Source organism: Panthera tigris, chromosome A3 (assembly GCF_018350195.1).
Source record: "Panthera tigris isolate Pti1 chromosome A3, P.tigris_Pti1_mat1.1, whole genome shotgun sequence".
Taxonomy (NCBI): Eukaryota; Metazoa; Chordata; class Mammalia; order Carnivora; family Felidae; genus Panthera; species Panthera tigris.
This window is the reverse complement of record NC_056662.1, coordinates 131,468,646-131,491,187: the sequence shown is the minus strand read 5'-3', so window position 1 is coordinate 131,491,187 and position 22,542 is coordinate 131,468,646. Positions and strand designations below refer to the sequence as shown.

At 54.9% G+C, this 22,542-nt stretch overlaps 1 protein-coding gene and 1 long non-coding RNA gene across 13 annotated transcripts in view; one reads left to right on the top strand and one right to left on the bottom strand.

Moving 5' to 3' along the window:
* ATP6V1C2 (ATPase H+ transporting V1 subunit C2) overlaps nt 1-22,542 on the top strand; it is a 53,644-nt gene that overhangs the window by 17,536 nt on the left and 13,566 nt on the right. For 3 of the 5 annotated variants that reach the window (XM_042982502.1, XM_042982501.1, XM_042982499.1), the window contains exons 4-7: nt 9,794-9,879; nt 10,777-10,806; nt 16,003-16,097; nt 20,724-20,815. In XM_042982502.1, coding sequence (XP_042838436.1) covers nt 9,794-9,879; nt 10,777-10,806; nt 16,003-16,097; nt 20,724-20,815 — 303 coding nt within the window. The remainder of the gene's footprint in view (nt 1-9,793; nt 9,880-10,776; nt 10,807-16,002; nt 16,098-20,723; nt 20,816-22,542) is intronic. The other 2 variants (XM_042982503.1, XM_042982500.1) reach the window with 1 other exon arrangement.
* LOC122237441 lies at nt 11,925-17,072 on the bottom strand. 8 transcript variants are annotated; one of them, XR_006216028.1, is made up of 6 exons: nt 16,543-17,071; nt 15,945-16,189; nt 13,508-15,635; nt 13,330-13,411; nt 12,512-12,603; nt 11,925-11,965 (listed from the first exon to the last, which is right to left on the bottom strand). It is a non-coding gene; the product is annotated as an uncharacterized LOC122237441 (long non-coding RNA). The 8 variants fall into 8 exon arrangements; XR_006216025.1 differs by having other exon boundaries at nt 13,330-13,981; nt 14,237-15,635; XR_006216024.1 differs by having other exon boundaries at nt 13,330-14,386; nt 14,770-15,635.

Below are 22,542 nucleotides of genomic sequence, written 5' to 3'. Positions count from 1 at the left end.
GTATTTCTCGGTAACCCGCAAGAGGAAGCATATTTTCAGGTGCGCGTCAGCCACTGGGTTTTGTGATTTGCGGGCTCTGGCCTTTGTGCCTTCGTCCTCTGGGGCGGGCCGCAGGTTGGACCGCTCTGGGGTCGCCGTTCACACTGTGGGCGCTGGGCCCAGCCCCGTGGGGGTGGGACCCCTGCAGTTGGGCACGGTGCCTGGGCTGCTGGGTGGACTGACTTTCTGGAAAATGCTCCAGACCTTGAACAAATCCCAGTCTCTCTTCTAAGCCAGGCGCTTAGGGGACTGCCTGGTTACCCCTCAAAGGCTGTGGGACCCCGGAGCATTTCAGTAACCCTTCAGAACAAGGGGCCTTCCTTGGCCATGGCCCCTTAGGGAGCAAATTTTCTCTGAGGGTAGACTGGTTTTTGAAGAGAACCAAGGATCATCAACGACCGTGTGGGTAAATCCAGCTGCGTAATGCCAACTTGGCCAAAGCAAATTCTGTTTGGAACGATGGCGAATCTTGCTGAATGGCTTTACAAACGGTGCGCAGAGGGGATCCCTCTAAGGATGGAGAGTATCGGTCCCTTATTGCAACTCCCAGTTTCTAAGAAGCAAGGTCAGAATTCAAAGCATCGTATCTCTGTGGCCAGAGCCCTCCAGAGCCCCGAGTGGGAAACCTTCTCAGAGGCCTCATTGGATCTTTATATTTATTAAAAGAAAGTCACAGAATCACAGTCCAGTCACTTGTTCCTGATCATTGCTGCAAGGCATGTTGATTTCATTGTCCTGTGGCCACCGAGGAGGAAGCAGAGACAAAGGAGCGGGGTGAGGTGCCCAGGGGCTCTGTGAGTCACCAGCTGTGCGGAAGCTTGTGGGCCTCACTTCTCAGGGCTTCTGTGTGGCTGCAAAGGGAGGCTGGACCTATCAGAGCCCCCCCCGCCTCCTCCTCCGTGGGGTGTGCTTGGGGTTTTGATTATCCAGAGAGGGACACATTAGCCGCTGGTGCGCTGAGAGCAGTTCTTGCCTTGGACAGAGGCTTGCGGTAGGGGCGGGGTAGGGGGGCGGTACTAGCTGATGTCAAGGCCACCAGCAGAGGGCTCTTGGGCAAGTGTCTTCGTCTCTCTGAACCTCAGTTTCCTGAGCTCACCATGGCCTCGCCTCCTCTGTCATTGGTTTATGGAAACATACATGTACACAAAGTGCCTGAGGCCCGAGGACAGCTCACTAGAGACAACTTATTGCTACTCTTGCTTCAAAACCCTATGGAAACTCCCTCCGACCCTCCCAGTCACCTGTTGGCCCTCAACGCCCAGGCTTGGAGTAATTCTGAAAACCACACCAACCTCAGTCTGCTTTTGCCTGAATTATCCAGAAAACCCGGGGAAGGGGGGAAGGCCCTCTGTTCTGCTTCCCAGGGAAGCACTCAGGGCCTCGGAACCTGATAACCACACTCCGCAGCGAACTGGGCGGGTGAGACTCAGCCCGTCTTCCCACAAGGCCAGGGGTGGGGCAGGTGGGCGCCGACCTCCGGCCGAAGGGGGGCGCCATGATGAAAGCTGGGCCCACAGGGGCGCTCTGGAAGGAGGAAACACATGAAGCTTTGCTGTGCGTGGTTGCAGTGGGGCTACCCTTTAGGAAGATTGTCCTCTGTGCTTGGGTCCTGGGCCAGGGGCACTCCGGTGAGTGGAGATTAGTCCTCTCCTGTGTGTCCGTTGTCCATCCAAGAAGGGTCTGGAAGGGCCCTGGGGCCCTTCATGACAGCCGGTCGGGTGAGCGTGGGATTTCGGGAGGAGGAGAGGAGGGAGACAGAGATCTCAGGGGTCTTTGTCCTACTGTGCTCTCAGCGCTTGAGTTATCCTGGGTCCCAAGGGCTGGAGGGAACAGCCCCCTTGGATCTCGGGGTCCGGAAATCAGCAGCGCTGAGAGGTGCCACACAGTGTTCTCAGAAAGAAAGAGCATTTTCATTGCACACCGGGCCCAGGCAGCCCTTCTTTCCCGACCTCTTCCCGCCCCTCCCCTGGGGTTCTAGCATCTGGATTCTGCCTGCCCAGCTCCTGAAGGGACCCCCCCCTCGCCCCGTCAGTTCCCTACCTGCCCTGCCTCACACCTGGGTGATGCCCCCACCTCCCCGTCCCCATCTTTCTCACTTTCTCCCCTTAGCTCCCCATTTGACTGGCAAGGTTAATTTGAAAGAAATCTTAACCAGCTGAGCCCAGGCAGCATGCCCTTGAATTTAATACTTCATTTACTCATTGCTTTGTTCGTTTGCACTACCATAATTCTTGCTTTATTATTACTACATGGCTGGTAGTTTTAAAATCCGGATCCCACCTCTGCAGTTCTATTCCGTAAGAGAAACCATTTCAACAATATAGTGTCAATCTTTATGGACTTTTCCATGCATAATACAAGCGTGTAGTTTTATGGCTTTTGTTTTTGTTTTTACAAAAATGGGACCATACCTATAGGTATTATTTATTATTCTTTTCCCCTTAAAAAATGTTTTTTTTTAATGTTTATTTATTTTTGAGAGAGAGAGAGAGAGCAAGAGTGGGGAAGGGGCAGGGGGGAGGGTGGCAGAGAGAGAGGGAGACACAGAATCCGAAGCGGGCTCCAGGCTCTGAACTGTCAGCACAGAGACCAATGTGGGGCTCAAACCCATAAACCGCGAGATCATGACCTGAACCGAAGTCAGATGCTTAACTGACTGAACCACCCAGGTGCCCCTATTTTTTTTCCCCTTATACCCAAAGATGTACAACCTTTCATGGCAACCCATAAAAGACCTTCCTCCTTCTTTTTTTTTTTTTTTTAATGTTTTTTTTGAAAGAGAGAGCATGAGTGGAGGAGGGGCAGAGAGAGAGGGAGACACAAAATCTGAAGCAGGCTCCACGCTCTGAGCTGTCAGCACAGAGCCCAACGTGGGGCTCGAACTCACGAACCATGAGATCATGACCTGAGTCGAAGTTGGATGCCCAACTGACTGAGCCACCCAGGCACCCCGCTTCCTCCTTCTTTTTTAGAGACTTCTTGGTGATCCATTTTTATCACCTGGGTCCCTTGCTGGTACCATAGAGATGTCTTTTGCATCTCTGTGTAGATGGTTTTGTGCACAGGAGCAAGATTATCAGAAGAACCAATTCCCAGAAGTGAAATTGCTGGGCCAAAGTATCTTATGTGTTAAAAACTTTTGATGGCTGTTCTGAAAGTACTCTGTAACTAGGCTGTACCGATTAACACCTTGTATCCACGGGGCATTGGTATTCCTGTTTCCCAGAGTACTTGCCAGTGCTGAAATCATAAATCCTTTCAATATGCCACTATGATAAGTGAAAAATATTTCACAGCAAGTGAGGTTGAGCTTTTATTCTAAATGTTTTTGGGCCATTTGTTGTTCCCTCCATGCCATTAGTGCTGATTAGTGATATTTTGAGTTAATTTTTATATATGGTGTGAGGTAGGGGTCCAAGTCTTTGTCCTGTTTTGAGTTAATTTTTATATATGGTGTGAGGTAGGGGTCCAAGTCTTTGTTCTGTTTTGAGTTAATTTGTATATATGGTGTGAGATAGGGCTCCAACTTCAGTCTTTTATGTGTGGATCTCCAGCTTCCCCAGCACACTGTGTTGAAACAGCTGTCCTTTCCCCCATTGAATGGTGTTGACGTCTTTGTCAAAAATCATTTGAGGATGTATCTGAGGGTTTATTTCTGGGGTCTCTCTTCTATTCCATTGGTCTGTTTGTCTGTCTTTATGCCAGTACCACACTGTTTTCACTACTGTAGGTTTGTAGTGAGTTTTGTAATCAGGAAGTATAAGTCCTTCAGCTTTGTTCTTATTTTTTCAAATGTTCTCCCACCCCTTTCTCGCTCTCCTTCTTTTGGGACTCCCACAATGCATATATTGGCTGCTGGATGGGGCCCACAGGTTCCTTAACCTCTGTTTACTTTTCTTCAATCTTTGGTCTTTCTATTCCTCAGACTTGATACTCTCTTTATCCTGTCTTCTCGTTTGATGAGTCTTTCTGCTTGAATCTGCCTGGGAGTCCCTCTAGTGGATTTTTCATTTCAGGTACTGTATTTTTTAGCTCTAGAATTTTTTTTTTTTTTTTTGGTGCTTTTCTTTGTTATTTTGGATTTTCTGTCTCTTTATGGATATTTCTGTTTTGCTCATAGCTTGCTTCCTTAAGGTTCATCTCATCATCTTTTAGTTCTTTGAGCATCTTTGAAACAGTTGCTTTAAAGTCGTTGTCTGGTAGATCTGCCATCATGTTACATTCCTTCATTTCTTTCCTCTGAATGAGCAGTGCTTTCCTGCTTCTTTGAATGCCCTGTGATTTTTTTTCTTGAACACTGGACATTTGAGTCTAATGATGTGGTAACTCTGGAAATCATATCCTCCTCCCTCCCTGGATTTGCTGTTTTTTGTTATTAGTTTTGCTTATGTTTATTTAAAGTTTTTTTTTTTTTTTAACATTTATTCATTTTTTGAGAGACAGAGAGAGACAGTGTGAGCAGGGGAAAGACAGAGACAGAGGGAGACACAGAACCCAAAGCAGGCTCCGGGCTCTGAGCTGTCAGCACAGAGCCCGACGCAGGGCTCGAACTCACGAACCGTGAGATCGTGCCCTGAACCGAAGTCGGACGCTTAACCAACTGAGCCACCCAGGCGCCCTGCTTGTGTTTATTTTAAATTGTGGTCTTTGTGCCAAGGATCAGCCTGACGTGTAAAGATACAGTCGCCACAGGTGTTTTCTGAGCCCTTCCCTGGATTTGAACACTCATTTTCTAATGTTTCCCGTGTACACGGTTGTTTTTGAATGTCCTAGTCTTCGTGTCTGACTGCCACATGAGAAAAAGGAAAATGAAGGGAAGAGAAGCTCTTTAAACCCCTTGGAGGTCTCTGTAGCTGAAGGGGGAGGAGCTTGCACAGTGCGGGGAGGTACAACAACAGTGATCACCCCCTCTTTGTACCTGTGTGATCACAAGCAGCGATCGGAGCACAGATCCTCAGTGTCTTGAGGACAGGGTCGCTTATGGCCACCCTGGCTCCCATAGACTGTGAACAAGTCATTCCAGGAACACACAGGTGCCTGCCATGCGGCTGGGGGATGGGAAGGGGGTCGCTGCCACTGTGCTGAGAGCGGAAACTGATGAGCAAGTTAACCACAATTTAAGGTCTCGGCCTTCCGTAGACTCCAGACTCCCAAATGGTTACATCACAGAGACAGACACCGAGGTACCCAACACCCCAATCAAGATGACACGGTGTTTGCAGTTTGCTTTTTTTTTTTTTTTTTTTAATGTTTATTTATTATTGAGAGACAGAGACAGAGCACGAGCATGGGAGGCACAGAGAGAGAGGAGGAGACACAGAATCCGAAGCAGGATCCAGGTTCTGAACTGTCAGCACAGGCCCCGACGTGGGGCCTGAACTCACAAACCGTGAGATCGTGACCTGAGCCAAAGTCCAACACTTAACCGGCTCAGCCACACAGGCGCCCCAGCAGTTTGCTTTTTTGATTAAAAATACGATCTGTACATCTTCCCTTTTGGATTAGTGCACATTTTTGTCAGGTCCTCTAGAGGAGAGCTCCAGAGCGTGGTATAAGCTAGCAATGAGGAGCATGGACTCTGGAGTCGTGTAGATTTGGGATCGGTTTCTGCTTGGACACCTGTCACCCTGTGTAGGGCCCCTTTCAGCCACGTAAGTCTTCACGTCTTCACCTTCGAAGTGAGGATGTTACCTGACTCAAAGCACTGTCTCAGCAGCTGAGTTCCTGAGATCCTTAAGAGCTCTTACAAGTCGGTTTTTTTTTTTTTAAAAAAGGGGAACAAGGCAGCAGAAAAACCGGCAAAGGGCTTGGGTGGGCCGGCCACAGAAGAAACCAGGCCGTCTGTAGAGTCCGTGAATCTCTGCAAAGACGGCCAGCCTCACTCATGATCAAAGAGACGCACGTCACGGCAACCATGAGATAAAAATTTTCAGCTATCAGATTGGCAGAGATTGAACGCTCATGATGCCTAACGTTGGCGAAGGTTCAGGGAAGCGGGCACTCTTGTCCATTGCTGGTGGGAGCGTAGACTGCCTCTGTCTGTCTGGAGAGTGGCTTGGCCTGTTCGTTAAAATTGTAAACGTCCGTACCCTTTATGACAGGAGTTTTTCTGTAACAACTTATTCCGCCTACACAAGCGTGCGAGACGTGTGTGTCGTGGCGACATGCGATCACAGGGAACCGACCCCCGTGTCCAGGAGAAGTAGTTGTGATACAGTCACGCAGCGAAATGCCACGCAAGAGACATCAGGAACGGGAAGCTCTGGTCCTGAAAACGTGCTCGCAGTGGACTGGAGCGTCGCCAAAGCGAGACATCACGCAGACTCTCAGGCTCCTTCCGAGAAGACAAGCGCTCTGATTCCGTAATGCGACGGTTTCCTGGTGACTGTAGTTAATCGTCACAGCTAAGCCAGGGCCCTTTTTGTTATGTGCCGTAAGTGATCTTTCCAGCAGCTAGGCTTTACCGGACCATGTTATTCTGAGATGTTCCGTGGTCGTGTACCCGCCCGAGGGCAGGCGTGTGGCCATCCTGGTTATTGTTAAAAGCTTCACACAGGCTAGAATCGGGAGCAGGCAAAACGCCATCACCGAAATGGTGAGTGAGTTCTCTTTTTAGGTTGACCTGGAAGGAAGGGTGCGTGTTACTTAGGCGCTGAGGAGGGCTGGACCTCTTTTCATAGATTCGTGGCCTCTACGAATGGCCTGTTTTTGTCTTCTGTGAATAGCGTGTTCATGCCCTTTGCTGGTTTTTGGGGTTTTTTTGTTTTTTTTTTTTTTGCTGGTCGGTTCCTCTTTTTAAAAAGAGTTCGTTTATTCACCCAACAAACATTTCCTGAGCAGCGGCATTGTGGTCGGGGTGACTGATAATTACTTCAAAGCATCACAGAGGAGCTGTTGACGGCATTAGGATAGAAGCTTCCAGGGAGCAGGGACTCTGTTTGGTCCATGGCGTTATGAAAGTGCTGGGCACACAGTTGCTTAATGTATGGAATTTGCCACATGAATGCGCAAACAGATGAATGAACGTGTCGAGCCAGTCTCTACAGATAACGGAAAGACACTCACATTAGGAGAATTTGAGGAGAGCCCATTGGTAAAGGGACAGACACTTGTGTGGGGGCTGTAGGTGACCCACAAGGGACGGTGTACGAAGCCAGGCAGATGGGGAGGCATTGTCACAGCCCTAGGCTGCAGGGGAAGGGAGGGGAGAGGTTTCTGACCCTGTCCCCCGCCCACCCTGATGTCCCCATGAGCCGGGGGGGGGGTGGCAGAGAGCCCGGAGGCGGTCCACCAGGCTGCTTCGAACACAACTGGAGACGTTTGCCACAAACTCCCCGTGCCTGGAACATCACGTGCGTTGCATCAGACTCCACAAATAGCCCCGTGAGAGGCACAGCATCATCTCCACTTTATGGCCGAGGAAACAGATTCGTTGGGTAACGACGCATTGGCAAAAGAATTCTCATTAGTTATGATTAGTAAGAGGCGAGCTACGATTCTAGGAAATTCCCAACACGTTCGTAAAGACTTGAGCCCAGGATGAGTCTCGGGGACTGTAGAGACGGCCGCGTGGCCGGGTGGCTGAGAGCCTGGGAGTCCTCAGCCGGACTGGGCGGGTGGGGCCGATTTACTTCTCTGGGCCTCACCTGTAAAATGGGATAATGCCCGTCTCTAGAGTGTTTGCGGGGATCGAAGGAGATAATGATGAGAGAATGGGGTGCCCGGTAGACTCCACTAACTAGTCGGTGTTATGGACGGAAAACCTCAAGCCACATACACTGTAGAAGAGTTAAGGCTTTGGAAACCCACCGGAATGAAAGTGCGTGTTTCCTCTTGGGTGGAGGAAAACGGTCGTTCCTTTTTCTGATATTTTTTCCAATTTTGACCACGAATACATGTCACTCTGCTAGGAGACCAGCTTCCTCCCTCCCTCCCTCCCTCCCTCCCTCCCTCCCTCTCTCCTTTCCGCCCTCCCTCTCTTCATTTTATCCGGGGCCTCTCGGTGCCCTTCTGACTCAGTTTCCTGTGTTGGTCCCCAGCCCCCTGGCCTCATGCTCTGAGCGGCCAACACGGCCAGTGTCTGCAAGACCAGAAGGGCCATGTTCCCCATCCGGAGTTCAGTGACCTGATCCACGCTGCCTGCAGACGCGGCCTCCCTCATGGGAGCCAAGGGAAGGTGTGGGCGGGGGGCGGGGGCGGGGGGCGCCTAAGGCAGATATTTGGGTCTTCAGGGCTTTTAGACTTGGGTCCTAGTTTGGCTTGCTTTCTGATCCGACTCCTCACCGCTCAGCCTCTAGGAGCAGACACTTGCTCCTAGATACGCGGTGTCTGATTAATATGTTGTATCAATATGTTGTTGCATTCATATGTGTGATAATCCTGCAAAATGGGCCGTACTCCGCATCCTCCAGATAAAAGGACTGAGGCACAAAGAGATGGAATAAATGAGGTCGAAATCACACGTTTGGGGGTGCCTGGCTGGCTCAGCCGGAAGAGCGTGTGACTCTTGATCTCAGGGTCATGGGTTTGAGCCCCACCTTGGGTGTGGAGATTACTAAAAAGAAAAAGGAAAAAAAAAAAAAAAACACCTACAAGGGGCACCTGGCTGGCTCCGTCGGTGGAGGATGCGACTCTTGATCTCAGGTCTGTGAGTTCGAGCCCCACGTTGGACATGAAGCCTACTTAAAAACTAAAAACAAAACAGGGGCCCCTGGGTGGCTTAGTCGGTTAAGCGTCTGGCTTCAGCTCAGGTCGTGATCTCACGGTTCGTGAGTTCGAGCCCCGCATTGGGCTCTCTGCTGTCCATGCAGAGCCCGCTTGGGATCCTCTGTCCCCTGCTCTCTGCCCCTCCCCCGCTTGCGCGCTCGCACTCTCTCAAAAATAAAATATTAAAAAAATTAAAACCAAAACAAAGAAACGAATGACACATTTGGTAATTGGCACAGCCGTGGGAATTTGAGTCCTTCTGCCTTGAAATCCTGTACTTCCCTTTCTTTTCTCATACTTTGGTTTTGGTTGGAGGGAGGAGACCTTTTTTGTTTGGTTTATTCTTTCCTGGATCCTTAAATGTTACATCAGTTTCAGGTATACAACAGTGATTTTGACAACCTTATGCTCTGCCAGCCCACCGTCCTTTCTCATACTTTCTGAATCCTTTGGGATCCTTGCTGGGGACTTAAACAGTTTTGATTTTCTCATTATAAAAGCAATCCTGAACTATACTCAGTATTAATTCAGTTATCACTACGATGATCCGAGTTATCATTACGGATTAGGATCGGAAATACGCAAAGTTAGAAGAACGCTTTCACATGGTCACAGCCACGCTGTCTGCATAAATTCGGACCTTGGGGCTTTTTTCCACGGAAGATTATAATACGTGCCTTGTTCTACACGTTAGGAGTTCTTTGTAAACCTTATTTCCAACGGATGCCTAATAATCCCTCCGTTGGATATACCATCATTTCCTCCAACAATCCCCCATTGTTGAATCTTCTCGCGGTTTCCGGTTCTCCGCTGTCAGCAGCGGTGCTGGGGAAGGACATCTTTTTATTCAGAACGGTGTTTTGTTTTTTTTCTGGTTGTCCTATTTCCTTAAGCTACTTTCTCAGAAGTGGAAATACTGGTTCAAAGACTGTTCACATTTTAAGTGTCTGCCTGCATATTGCCCCACGGTTCCCCAGAGGGCGGCACCCAGCGTGAGAATTCGGAGGGCACGTTCCTGGTCTAATGGTCTCTTGTTCTTTTCCCGAAGCCTCATAAAGAGGATGGCCCAGAGCGTGGTAGAAGTTATGGAAGACTCCAAGGGGAAGGTTCCGGAGAACCTCCTGGCCAACGGAGGTAGGTCGCTGGAATGTCCTTAGCCCGGGGCTCTCCCAGCCGCTTCTAGCCCATCGGTGGCCCTGGCCGTGCTGAAATGTTACGAGCCCCCGCGGAGCGTCTGAGTTGACACGTCGGACAGGGCCGTGCTCGCTGTTTGGAGCCCAGCAGCACGACTGGTTTGAAGAGATGCCCCGGGGCACGTCTGTGGTCCAGCGGCGGCCTTTCTAAAGCCCCAGAACCTGGCGTTTCTTACCCTGTAGAAATCGGAAGGGAGAACGGGGTCGGTGGGGGCTAACGGTTGTTTGGCCTACCCGCCACGTCTGTCAGTTTGTGCTCTTATCCGGCGCGGAAAATTCCATCCGGTTCCCCCACCCCTCCCACCCCTGCCCCGCCCATTTATCCCTGTCGCCACACTGGAAAATGCCTTGAGGGGCTGAGGAAAGCCTCCAACTTCAGTCTTCATCGTGCCCAGTAGCTACTCGAGAGAGACCAAAACTGCTCTGTGTCCTGTGTTCGCGTTTTGAACGTCCGTCTCCCCTGTGGTCCAGTAGAGACCTTCGGATTCCGGAGACATTCAGGCCCCTTCATCGTGTACCGACTGAGTGCACTTACAATGTGCACGACAGAAACTCTGAGGCTTTGGGAACTTTAGAACTCGGTGCTGAAACTCCGTGGAGGTCGTTAAACGTGTGGCTGTATGCGTGCGCGGGTGCTGCACGTGTTATTCTGTAGTTAACACTTCTGTCACTCGTTACACATCAGTTCGTGTTCACTGTCCCCTCTTGGGAACCCCATAAAAGGCCGTGTTGTTTGCTTGCTTAACTGGACAAATGGGAACGCTCGTACTCCCCAACCTGAACTTGGCTTCGTGTGTTAACGCAGTGGAATAACCGCCCTCCCCTTATTACGTTGCAGGTTTGAAGGAAAAACTGAAATGTTTAAAGAGTAGGTTATGCGTTGTTTGCCGTGAGTGTGCCTGGTGTGATGCCTGCATGCCCCTGGGAAGGTGGATTCTCCCCTGGTCGTAGGGGTGCGGTGATGGGGTCACGGGGGATTTCTCGAGGAACACCCTGGCACCTTGGTCACCGTATCCGTACGACCCATCGCCGGTTTCGTTCCTCTTCCCTCCCTCTCGTGCCTGCCCTGCCTTCCCGCCCGAGCACTGCATGCCTCCAGGAGTGGGGAGTGCCCTGGCTCTCGAGTTCAAGGCGGACTTCTGCATCTTTCGGCTTGTGGTCTTCTACTCGCTTGGATGTCTGTCCTCAGTGTCCCCTCTCCTGCCCGCCCTTGGAAGCCGGTTGCTTGGTGGACCCTGGCGGCTCAAATGTCAGGCTTAGCTTTGCGTGGCCCTGAGGGGGTTCACTCGGCCAAGGACCCTTCTTCTCCTGAGCCTCCTGGGGGAGCCCCAGCACCCCAACGGGCCACTCCTGGCTTCAGCGTTAGAAAGAAGGAGCCCTTTGCTTTGGGTTTTCTCCAACTGGCTCAAACTGGTGGAATTAAGGCCAGCCAACCCATTCGGGATGAGCACAAATCTTTACCGATTGGCACTTCTCCAAATACCTTTCCACATGCCATCCGTTTGTTTATGTGGAAATTTCTTGCTGGCGCTGATAAAAAATTCTTTTGTTTCATTGATCAGCTGGACTTATTTTCCAGCAGGTGACTAGACTGAAGAGGTGACTTAAGGTAGAGAGCTCCTGTTCTGCATCAAAACCTGGTCTTTAAGGCACGAGGATTCGAGCTCACATTACAATAGCAGTCAGGAAAAAATAAAATAAATAAGTAAATAGCAATCAGGATGCTTATATTCTACTCAAAATTCACGTTACTTAGAACTAGAGGCCATCACTCCACTATCCCCATCCCCAGTGCAGATGGCAGCTACTCTGAGGGCCGGCCACCTCTCATCTCGGGAGGAGGAAATTCAGCTTAAGATTTTTTTTTTAAATGTTTTTATTTATTTTTGAGACAGAGAGACAGAGCATGAGCAGGGGAGGGGCGGAGAGAGAGAGGGAGACACAGAATCCAAAGCAGGCTCCAGGCTCCGAGCTGTCAGCACAGAGCCCGACGCGGGGCTCGAACTCACGGACCTCGAGATCATGACCTGAGCCGAAGTCGGACGCTTAACCGACTGAGCCACCCAGGTGCCCCGGAAATTCAGCTTTATTTGTTTACATAATCTGCTTCATTGTCTCCAGCTCCCCAACCCCCGCCAGTGAATCGGGTCCCTGTGACTTCTGAGACCAGAGCTTCTAAGCCTTGTTCTGTAACCAGCCCTGTGCAAATAAAGGTCAAGGGCTCTACAGCAGTGTTCCTGCCAAGGACTCCTGACATTCACAATGTGTAAAGGCTCTGAAAAGTACTGCAGTCAAGACCTCTGTTCAGACTGACTTTGGCTCAGGTTTTCCTGATATCGTTTGGGCTGGGAAACCTTTTTCTTTTTCTTCTGCAGGACACCCACGGAACTAGCTACTGACACGATTAACTGGAAAGCTCAGTGTTGCCCCCAGTAGGTGGGGTTTAAGCCATCTCCCGGCGGGAGGGGGTGGGGCAGCGCTGCCCGGCCAGCCAGAGGCCGCAGCAGCCCTGGAGCGGTCAGACCTGGTCCTGGACCTTGGCAGGTCACCTGGCTGGGTCTTGGTGTTCTCACCTGTCAGTGGACTTCATCCCCTCACGGGCTCCTAGCCTGGCTGCGGCATCTCGTGTTTCTGCTTGTCCTCTGCCCCCAACTGAGCTTTGAGGCTGGAAGGACAGGGATGCTTTGGATTGTAGCAGAAGCGGGGCAAGCACACCCCTGCCTGGCAGGCCCTAGAACGTGACGGAAGTCACAAACACCTGGAGATCTGGCTGGCTGACCGGCAGCCCCTGTGGTCACAGGTCCCTCGTTCTGCCTGCCGGGAAGGCCTTGTTTGGGTTCTGAGAGGACATCACGGTTGCTCACGAGCTGCTGTTGACGGTCTGACCTCGACCTTGGCCAACAGCCCCAGCCCCGAGTTGCTCCCTTGGAGGCCAGGCCTCTCTGACCTCAGCCAGGGGAGGGGAGGCGGTTCTTCCCTGGGCAGGCAGAAGGCTGCCGTATTGGAAGGATGGGCAGACCCAAGGGGGCCGTGGCTTTTTGAGACGGAGGACCGGCCTCAGACCATGTTGTCACCAGAGGTGATGGGTGTGGACAGCATGTGGCCGGCATTCGTGGCCCTCGCCAGGGCTCCATGAGTGGGATCGGCTGCCCCAGGAGGAGTCCTTCTCGACCTTCTGGTTCTGCCTCTGACTGCACCCCCCCCCCCCCATAATTCAGATGCTTGTTCTGTTCCTCCCCGGCCCGCACCCTTGCACAAATCGTTCCCTGCCGGAGTGTGGCAGTTCCCAAACCCATATTAATACCAGATTTATCCCCACATCTGTACTAGCTCGAAGTGTCATAACACAATACCACAGACTGGGGTTGGGGTGGGGGGGGGCGGTGCTTACACAGCAGCCATTTATCTCCCACAGTTCTGGAAGCTGGAAGTCCAAGGTCAAGGTGCCGGGAGGTTGGTTCCTTTGCTGCGTCCTTGGTGTGAGCCCATGGGGAGGGAGAGAGAGAGAGGGATCGATCTCTGGTGTCTCTCCTTATAAGGACGCTTGTCCTATCCGATCAGGGCCCCACCTTGGTGCCTCTTGTCTATTCCGGCACCATGGGAATCTGAAGGCCATCTTCTAGGTGCGAGTGACCCAGACGCATCAGCATGTGGTTCTTGCGCAGATGGGCCACGAGCCCCCTGCTCCCCCGCAGGGGAGCTGTGACCTGACGGTGGGCGGGCCGCGGGGGACCGTGGTCCTTCACGTGCTCCGCGGTCACCGTCTCATCTCGTAGTGGGTGTTACTTAGGTAACTACCCTGTGCCCATCCCCTCACCTCTAAGGTGGGGAAGATAACAGTACTTAATAGGGTTGAAAGCTCAGTTGAATGAAATAATTCCTGTGTCCTGGCCAAGGTGGGCAGTCAGCGTCCCCCACCCTCACGGCTGTCATGGGCGGCGACGGCGTCCTTATATAAGGCGCTTTCAACTTCCTGTGCGCTCATACCTCTGCCGCCAGGGCTGGGTCGCTCCTCCGAGCCCCGTTTCATTTCCACGTGCCTCCTGGGGAGTCGCCTGCGGTCATTATCAGCCTCGAACTTGCCCCTGGTTGAGCCCACCTCCTCTCCCCTCTGCCCCGTCCCATGCTGCCCGGCTGAATGCATGTCCCCTCCCTCCACCCGGCCTCCTTGGTGGCCCATGGTGCCTGCACCCTGCTGGGCCGGCCCTCCCTTTTCTGCGCCCAGAGCTGTGGCCCCTCTTAGCTGCGCCTTCTTGTCTCCCACGCCTGCACCTCTCTCCCGCAAAGCCCCCAGAAACCCCAGCGTGTGCGTGCCCTTGACTGGCTGCGTAGCCGCTGGATGCTTGGTGTCCCGGCCCGCTCGGTGACCTCTTCAGCCCCGCTGTTGGAGTCGACGTGGGGCCGATCTCTGGCACATCATGGGGGGCTCCGTAGCTGCGCCCCAGTGTCTTGCTCGCCACAGGGAGAAAGTGCAGATGCCGCCTTCCATGACCCTGCCCTGGCCCTCCTGCTCCACCGGGTTGTCCCAGAGATTCCCATGCCCCACGCAGGATGTCCCCCAGGCGCCCTCCGCTAACACCAGCGCCCTCCCCCGCTGGCCACGTGGCAAACTCGGGTCACCTCCAGCTCCCGTGTGCCGCCCTCCGTGCCCTCCCTGGGAGCTAGACACCGTCTCTCCCACCCTTAGCACCCTGATACACTCTGTTGCCGCTCACTGTGGTGTGACGTTTGCCTGGCTGTCTCTCTAAGAAACTGAGCACCTTGAAATTAGGGGGTGTGGTCTGTTCCTCCCCTCAGGGTAGCGCGCTGACGTTCAGCGTAAGTGACTGACCTTCGAGTGAGCAAAAGTGTCCCTTTTATCCGCCCAAGGACGTACTGGGAAGGGCAGGCGTGCACGTATCTCGGGGTGAGAATCTAGCATAGGAAGGCTGGTCTTGCACAGGCTCACGGGATCCTGGGGGGCTGTGTCAGCATCGCATAGGCTGACCTGACTTACTGGAAGGAGAATGGGCTGGGTGTCTCCAGCAGCTGGCCCCCGGGAGCACTCCCTAAGTGTGCATGGAGCTGATCTGGAAAGGAGGAGCTCGGAGGGCCGTGTGGCCTCCTTTCCCTGCCCCATTTCTCAGGTCAGGAGACTGAGGTGCAAAGGGACTTAGATGCTAATGTGTTCGAGGCCCCGGGTCTCGGGATCAGCCCAGGCCCACTGGGCTGATCAGCCCAGATCAGCCACAAGTGTGGCTTGTCTGACCTCAAACTCCAGAGCTCCTTCCTCCGTCCGCAGCTGATTAGGGAACTAGAAACCTCCCGAGGGCGGCAGGTTTAGGTTTGTTTCTGGAGAAAGTAAGGGGAGAAGGGACGCGTGGTGAGAAAACACCGACTTCGTCTACTCCCTGTATATAGACTTTTATATAAAGGACATACAGTGACCAGGGCACCCCCACCCCGGGTGGTAAAAACAGCAGTCGCAGCTTCTAGGATTTTGCCAGGGTTCGACACGCCTTCTTTAAAACAGAACACGTGTGTGGAAATCCACTCCGTCCAGGGCTTGGGCGAGGGAGGCGAGAAGGCAGCTCGCCCTGAGGGCAGGCGGCACCCTACCTGGCTCTGTGGTCTTGGAGGGTTGGCTGGAGGCTCTCTGGCGAGTCTTATCTTGGAGGTACTTCAAAACAGAACAATAACCCAGCAGGGGTGTGTGTCCTACACAGCAGGAAAAGACGGGGAATCAGCCCGGCCCTCAGAAGCTCTCCTCTTGGGAGAGCGGGATCTCCCCACTGCACATCCCTGGGAGAGAGTTTGGGGTACAGGAGTGCGCCGGGTCCAGCGGCCCTGGGGCTGGTGGCGGGCTTTCCAGAGGGGCTGTGGGTGCTGCTGCGGGTCCTTGCCGAAGGCCAGCCCGCTGCCCCGGTGCCCTGCTCCCCCCGGGGACAGTGTCTTCCCAGGGCCCCCAGCCTGCCCTCCAGCTTCTCTCGGTTCAAGGGGGGACGCTTGGCCCGGGGGTGTGGCAACCTTGGTCTCCACCAGGTGGGGAGAGCCCCGCTCATTTGTTGAAATGTGTTTCTTCCAGTCGACTTAACATCCTTCGTGACCCACTTTGAGTGGGACATGGCCAAATATCCTGCGAAGCAGCCGCTGGTGTGCGTAGTGGATACCCTAGCAAAGGTAAGAGAAGGGCCTTCGCGTAGGGGACGGTGAAACTTCGGTGACCGGGGAGAGCTGACCATCTGGGGTGGATCTGCATTGGTGTCTGGACCCTGGTGATGCAAAGAGGAACTTTCTGGGAGGCCAGAGCCAGGAGGCTGGGTGGGGTCCCCTTCCCACCTGCCTCCTGCCAGCCCTGACCAGACCCGGTGCCTTTCTGAGGTGTGGCCTTCCATGCCCTGGGCAAGGATAGGGGCTTTTGCGTTTCAAGGCGGGCACCTGCCCTCCCTGCACCTCCTCTGGCCCTGTCACCCGGCAGGCGGCTGCACCTTACAGGACACTCCCCTGACCCGCTCTCGAGCCCCCAGTGCGGTGAGCCCGGACCCCGGTGTCCCTTTGGCACACCCCTCCTGCTCTTTGCTGATGGGAGCCTAACCCCCCCACCGCCACCCCCCCGAGTGTTTACCTGACGAAAACTATCTGCTTCTGTGGAGAGTCTGGCCCAGGAGCCCTAAGTCCTGGGAGGCGTTGGTGGAAGGCATCCCCAGGGGCCCAGGCTCCTGCTCTGAGGGGCCTGTGACACAAGGGAGGCCCGTGAGTGCCGCACCCCTGATCCCACCAGCCCGGGAAGCGATGGCCTCCAGCTGTCACTTCATAAATAAAAGCCTGGTGGCACAGGTCTCTGGGACATGGTGGGGGTCTCGCGGCCTTGTTGACTCCTGCTTGTCTCGCTGAGGGTGAGCGCTGATTGTCTGTCCCCCTCCCTCCACCATAAACTGAGTCCCTGAAAGGGCAGGTCTCTTCCTGGGGTGGCCGGGAGAGAGTCTCAGCCAGGCCAGGAACAAAGCCTTCCTGTTGTCTCCTCAGAGCCCAGCGCCACCCAGGTGTGTCTGGGCAGGTCAGGCGGAGGAGATGGGCCCCTGGGACCCTGCGTTCTCCTCACAGCTCGCTGGTGCCCGGCCTGTGTCTCTGGGAACTCGGGTGGGGCCAGAAGACTCCGGAATCTGGGTGCGGTTGCTTCGCCACTCTTACATCACAGAGGTCCCGGCCCCTCCTGCGACAATTGGGCAGTGGTTCTGGAAAGCCCTCTGAGGGGGGGCTGCCCAGAGCACCTGTGCCAGGTGTGGCTTCCCAGAGGTATTGTGCACCTCTGTCACCAGCCCAGAAGCACCCCGTAGTTTGTGGGGCTGGCCGCGCCCCGCGTTGCACTAACGAGGCCAGGCTGAGCCGGGCGGGGCGCTCAGGCCACTCTCTGAGTCCGCTCGGGACAATGCTCGCTGGCCTGGCTGTCCCAGGGACGCCAGACGGTGATGAGGGCCCCCCGGAACACATCAGGGCGTCCGCTGAGAGGGGGCGAGCAGAGCCGTTGCAGAGGACAGGACTCAGCTTCTCTCTAGTCCCGAGACCCCGAAGGGTGACTCCGGCAGGAGAGCAGGGGTGGGAGGAGGGCAGGGGTTTTGACAGCCCTGCCTGTGTGCCCAGAACACACGAGGCTCTTCCTTCTCGCATCCTCCGGTCTCAGGTGGGGAAGCTGGCCAAGAGGTTAGGTGACCCGGGATGGGCGTGCGGGTCTTGGCTGGGCTGTGTGTGTGTGTGTGTGTGTGTGTGTGTGTGTGTGTGTGTGTGAGACTCAGCTTCACAAGGAAGCCCTGGGCCGTCTCCACTGCAGGGAACCAGCTCTTTGAGGCTGGCTGGGCAGAAGCAATGAGGATTGGCTCCCTGAGGTTGTCCTGCAACAGGACCACGTGTGTGATGCCCACAGCCCTGGTTTAGGTCTGTTCCTCCAGTGGGGGCCTAAATCTGTTAAGTAGAGACATCCTGGTCAAAGGAACTCCCTGCACAGAAAGACCCTCAGGGAGGCGAAAGCCGCTGGGCCGCTGGGCGTCGAGGAGCACTTTCTGGGTGTCCCGGCAGGTGTCCCAGCCTGGGAGGAGCCCCGTGCTGACATGGCCAGGGCCAGGCCTCCGGACCCTCCCAACGGCTGGGAACTGAGCCCACCTGCTTCCCTTAAGGGAAGAGGCTCAAGGGTGGGGAGGGCTTCGCCCCCTTCCGGTCCCGCACGCGGCACGTGGCGGCCCGTCGTGTCACCTGGGCAGGCGCCCAGCCCGGGGCTCTGTCGGTCTCCGCAGGCCGGGTCACGCCGCGGTTTCACAAAAGCCCCCAGATGTCACCAGTGTAACACGGCAAAGCGTTTATTCTTTCACTGCGCACGCGTCCAGCCCAGGGTGGGGTGGCTCCGGGCCAACCCCCTCGGGGCGCTGGTTGCTCGTGTCTGCACCCCCCCGAAACATCCCCGGGTTCTGCGGGGCAGTCCCACGAGGCCCCCAAGGCTGCCGGCGGGCACGGCTGCCGAGCGGTGGGCAGTGCCGGCCAGCCACACGCCGGGGAGCCCCCCTCGGCCGATCGCATGCCCTCCGCGGTGCCCGTGCAGCGGCCCGTCCCCGGGGTTGCGGAGATGGGGGGGACCCGGCCCCGCTGGAGGAGCTCGGTCTGGTGGAGGCGGGCCTCGCCTTGGGGACTGGCCCGCTCTGCGGATTCTGTGAGCCCGCGGCCATGCCGGGGCCCCGAGCTCAGAGAGGTTCAGAACCCGACCGCCAGCTCATGGGCAGACACGCAGGGAACTGGCATCCGGTTTGGGCCTGGCCGGTTCCAAAGCCCTGCCCCCTCCCACCGTCCGTTGGTTTCCAAACGCTCTTCTGCGGGGTTTCACTGGCTTGCGGTGAAACCAGGAGAGAAGGGAAGATGGAAGATTTTTTTTTTTAGTTCGATTTTTTTCCTTTAAAAACATAGATGTCATTGAATTAATTTATTGTAATTAGAGAGAGAGCATGGGGACAGGGGTGGTGAGGGGCGGGACTTGATCCCTCGACCCTGGGATCACGATCCGAGCCGAAGTCAAGAGTCAGATGCTCGCCACCCAGGCCCCCTAATACATATGTATATGATTTTAAAAATCAAGGTCTGTGCATTTGACCTGTGTCCGTTTCTTGGTTACAGTGGTGCATTAATGTTATGTAAGATGTCACTAACGGGGGAAACTGGTACGTGGGATCTCTGTGTCCTATTTTTGTAAATTTTATAATTTCCCATGAGTCTGTCTGTCATCACCTAAAAGGAAAAGGTTTGAAAAGAGATTGTCAAAAAATTATCAATCTTATTTTGAAAGTCAAACATATCGCGATGTAAAGATCAAAACGTTGAAGGCTTGCCATGACGTGTCCCCCCTCCACTTCCTCTCCCATTAACTTTTGCAAGTTTATTTATTTATTTTGAGAGCAAGAGAGCACGAGTGAGTGGGGGAGGAGGAGAGAGGGAGGGAGGGAGGGAGGGAGGGAGAGAGAGAGAGAGAGAGAGAGAGAGAGAGAGAGAGAGAGAGAGAATCCCAAGCAGGCCCTGAGCTGTCAGCACACAGTCCGACGCGGGGGCTTGAACTCACGGAAACTGGGAGATCACGACCTGAGCCGAAATCAAGAGTGGGACGCCCCCACTCACTTTGAAACGCCCTACAGGTGACCAGGGTTTAACAGCTGCCAGTGGATCCTTCCATCTATATACGAAACCTCTGTGTTTCAACTCAGAACTGTTCGTGCCCTCAGATTGCCTCTGTTTCCTCGTATAATGACTCTGGGGGGGTCTTCCGGGTCACAGCGGAGTGCTGACATGTCGCGTTTGTTGGCGTGGTGCCCGCACGGGCACTTGTACACCGCCGGGGCGGGGGGGGGGGGGGCGCACAGAACGTGGGGCTGAGAAGAGAGTTGGGAGGACCGTGTGCTGTCTGTGTCGGGAGCTGTGGGGGTTGGCCCTGCACCCCACCGCGTGCCCATGTGCAGGAATCTACTGCCATCATTTTGACGGCCGCTCGGTTCTCCATAACGCGGGGCACCATACTCTGTTGAACCAACTCTGTAGTCATGGACCCCACCGAGCCCTGGAGGGTGGCTGTGGTCGTTTTAACAGCTACTATGTTTCGAGGGCTTCCGGGGAGGTGGGCCTTGGCCGGCATTTGCCTTTCGGTGTTTGGACCCCTTGGGGAGGACGTTATCACTCTGCCCGGGGACATGGGGCATCTGAGGCCAGGCGGCCAGAAAGCAGGAGAGGGAGGCCGTGGGCCCGGGCTCATCCCGTGTCCCCTCTTTCCCCGGCCTGCTGCGGGAGGGGGTCCGCGACTCGCTCCCTGAAACTTGAGAACAGGGGGTGTACTTAGTGCCAGCGGGTGACCTGCCTCCGGGCTGAAAGGAACCTTCCTACCTGCGCAGAACGGAAGGGGCTGCTGGGCCCAGCTGAGCCCGGGGACCCGGCGCTGGTCGGGGCTGAGCCATCACGTGGGTCCCCATAGAAGCCAGGTCGGGGGTCACCCAGGCTGGCCTGGCGGCCCACGAAGGGCTTGAAGTCAGAAGGTTCAGCTCACTGAGTGATCCCGGCAGAGCCACTCGTGTCTCGGGCCTCGGTACCCGCAAAGTGGGGACAGGAGTCCCTTCCCTGCTCCCCTCAGGCTGCTGGTAGGGCCAGACGATGGCACGTGTGGGAGAGCAGCAGGGGCAAAAACGTGAGGATTCCTGACACGGATTCCTACATGCACCGTGAGCAGCGTATGGCCGTTTTGGAAAGTTTGGCCGACTCTCGAAACTCTCTTGCTTTTCCGCACAGCAACTGGCACAAATCGAGACCGACCTGAAGTCCCGAACGGCCGCCTACAACACCCTGAAGACAAACCTGGAGAACCTGGAGAAGCAATCCATGTGAGTGGCCACACGGCTGGAACTGGGCCAGGGCAGGGGCCGGGCTGGGGCAGGAGCGGGCCTTTCAGGTCACTGGGTGAGCCAGGGTCACTGTGCCCTCATCTGAGAGAGAGACGAGCCGGGCAGGCGGACACAGGGCACGCCTGCCTCTCCAGGAGGTGTGTGCAGGGAGAGGAGAGGAGAGACCCCGGTGCACATCACCGGAGGAAAGCCTCGAGCAGGGAGGGGGCCTGTGCCCGGAGAGGAATCCGATGCTGGCCCTCCCCTGCCTTCCCTTCCTCTCCCACCCTCCCCGGTTTCCCGAGAATACCTAGGCTGTGCCCCAAGATCTTTCTTTACAGAGGACCTTCCCCGCCGAGGCAGTGGGGGACCAGACTGTCAGAGCCTGGCCCTTTGTGAGAGCCCCCCAAGAGCGGTGGGTTCTGCAGCCCAGAGCAGAGCAACCCCAGGGACTCCGGTGCCTTCTCCACTCAGCCGAAGGACCACCTCGTGAGAGAGAGGAAGCAGACTGCTTGGCCCAGCAGTCACCAGGCACCAAGACGGCAGGAGGTGTCTGGAGAAAAGCATAAGCCCGGGGCTGTGAAGGCAGCAATGATCTCGTAAGGTAGTGAGCGCCCCGTTGTTGGAGGCATGTAAGAAAAAGCCAGATGAGCTCCTGCCAGGAAGTGTGGAAGTTGCTCCTGAATAGGGCTGAGTTGGCACGGAGGACCTTCCCAGTCTCCCCAGATTCTGGATCTGATTCTGTTGACAGTTCTCTGCAGATACTCCAGAGAAGGGAAGTACCCAGGGGAGGTCAGAACCGGCTGTCCTCTCGTTCGGCCATTCCTCTGAATAGCTCACCCTCTCATTTCCGCCTCTCCCTTCGGATGGCCACTGGGCCAGCCGTCTTGTGAACGAGGCAAATGGTGCCTTACTGGAAAATGGAAAACCAGGGGCGCCTGGGTGGCTCAGTCGGTTAAGCGGCCGACTTCAGCTCAGGTCATTATCTCACGGTCCGTGGGTTCGAGCCCCGCGTCGGGCTCTGTGCTGACAGCTCGGAGCCTGGAGCCTGTTTCCGATTCTGTGTCTCCCTCTCTCTGACCCTCCCCCGTTCATGCTCTGTCTCTCTCTGTCTCAAAAATAAATAAACATTAAAAAAAAAAAAAAAAAAAAAAGAAAATGGAAAACCAAAAAGGGAGGGACGCACCTCGACTGGAAATGGCCAGTGGTGGCGGCCTGACTTTGTGTCAGAACTAAATGGGCGTCACCTGAGTTTTGCCTCCTCCTTGGCCCTACGGAGGGGTGAGGATGGGAAAAGGGCAGGGTGCCGATGGCAGAGAGCCCTAAATGGTGACCTTGGCATAGGTCAGTCATGGCATTGACCATCTGCCTGCCTCATTGCATCACCGAACTGTGGGCTCCTTGAGAATTGTCTGGGGCTTAGCAAACATCTGGTGCGGCCTCTTCAGTCGACCAGTGAAGGAGCCGTCCACTGAGTCACAGCAGCATTGGTCTGTCCAGAGTGTTTGCTGAGGGAAGGAGAAGGAAGGGGAGGGCAGGGGAGGGAAGAGAAGGGAAAGGGAGGAAAAGGGAGGATAAGGCTGTTCTTTACCTCCTTGTCCGTTATTCCTGTCTTTTTTTTTTAATTTATTTATTTTGAGAGAGAGAGTGCAAGTGGGGGAAGGGCAGAGAGAGAGAGAGAGAGAGAGAGGATCCCAAGCAGGCTCCACGCTGTCAGCACAGAGCCC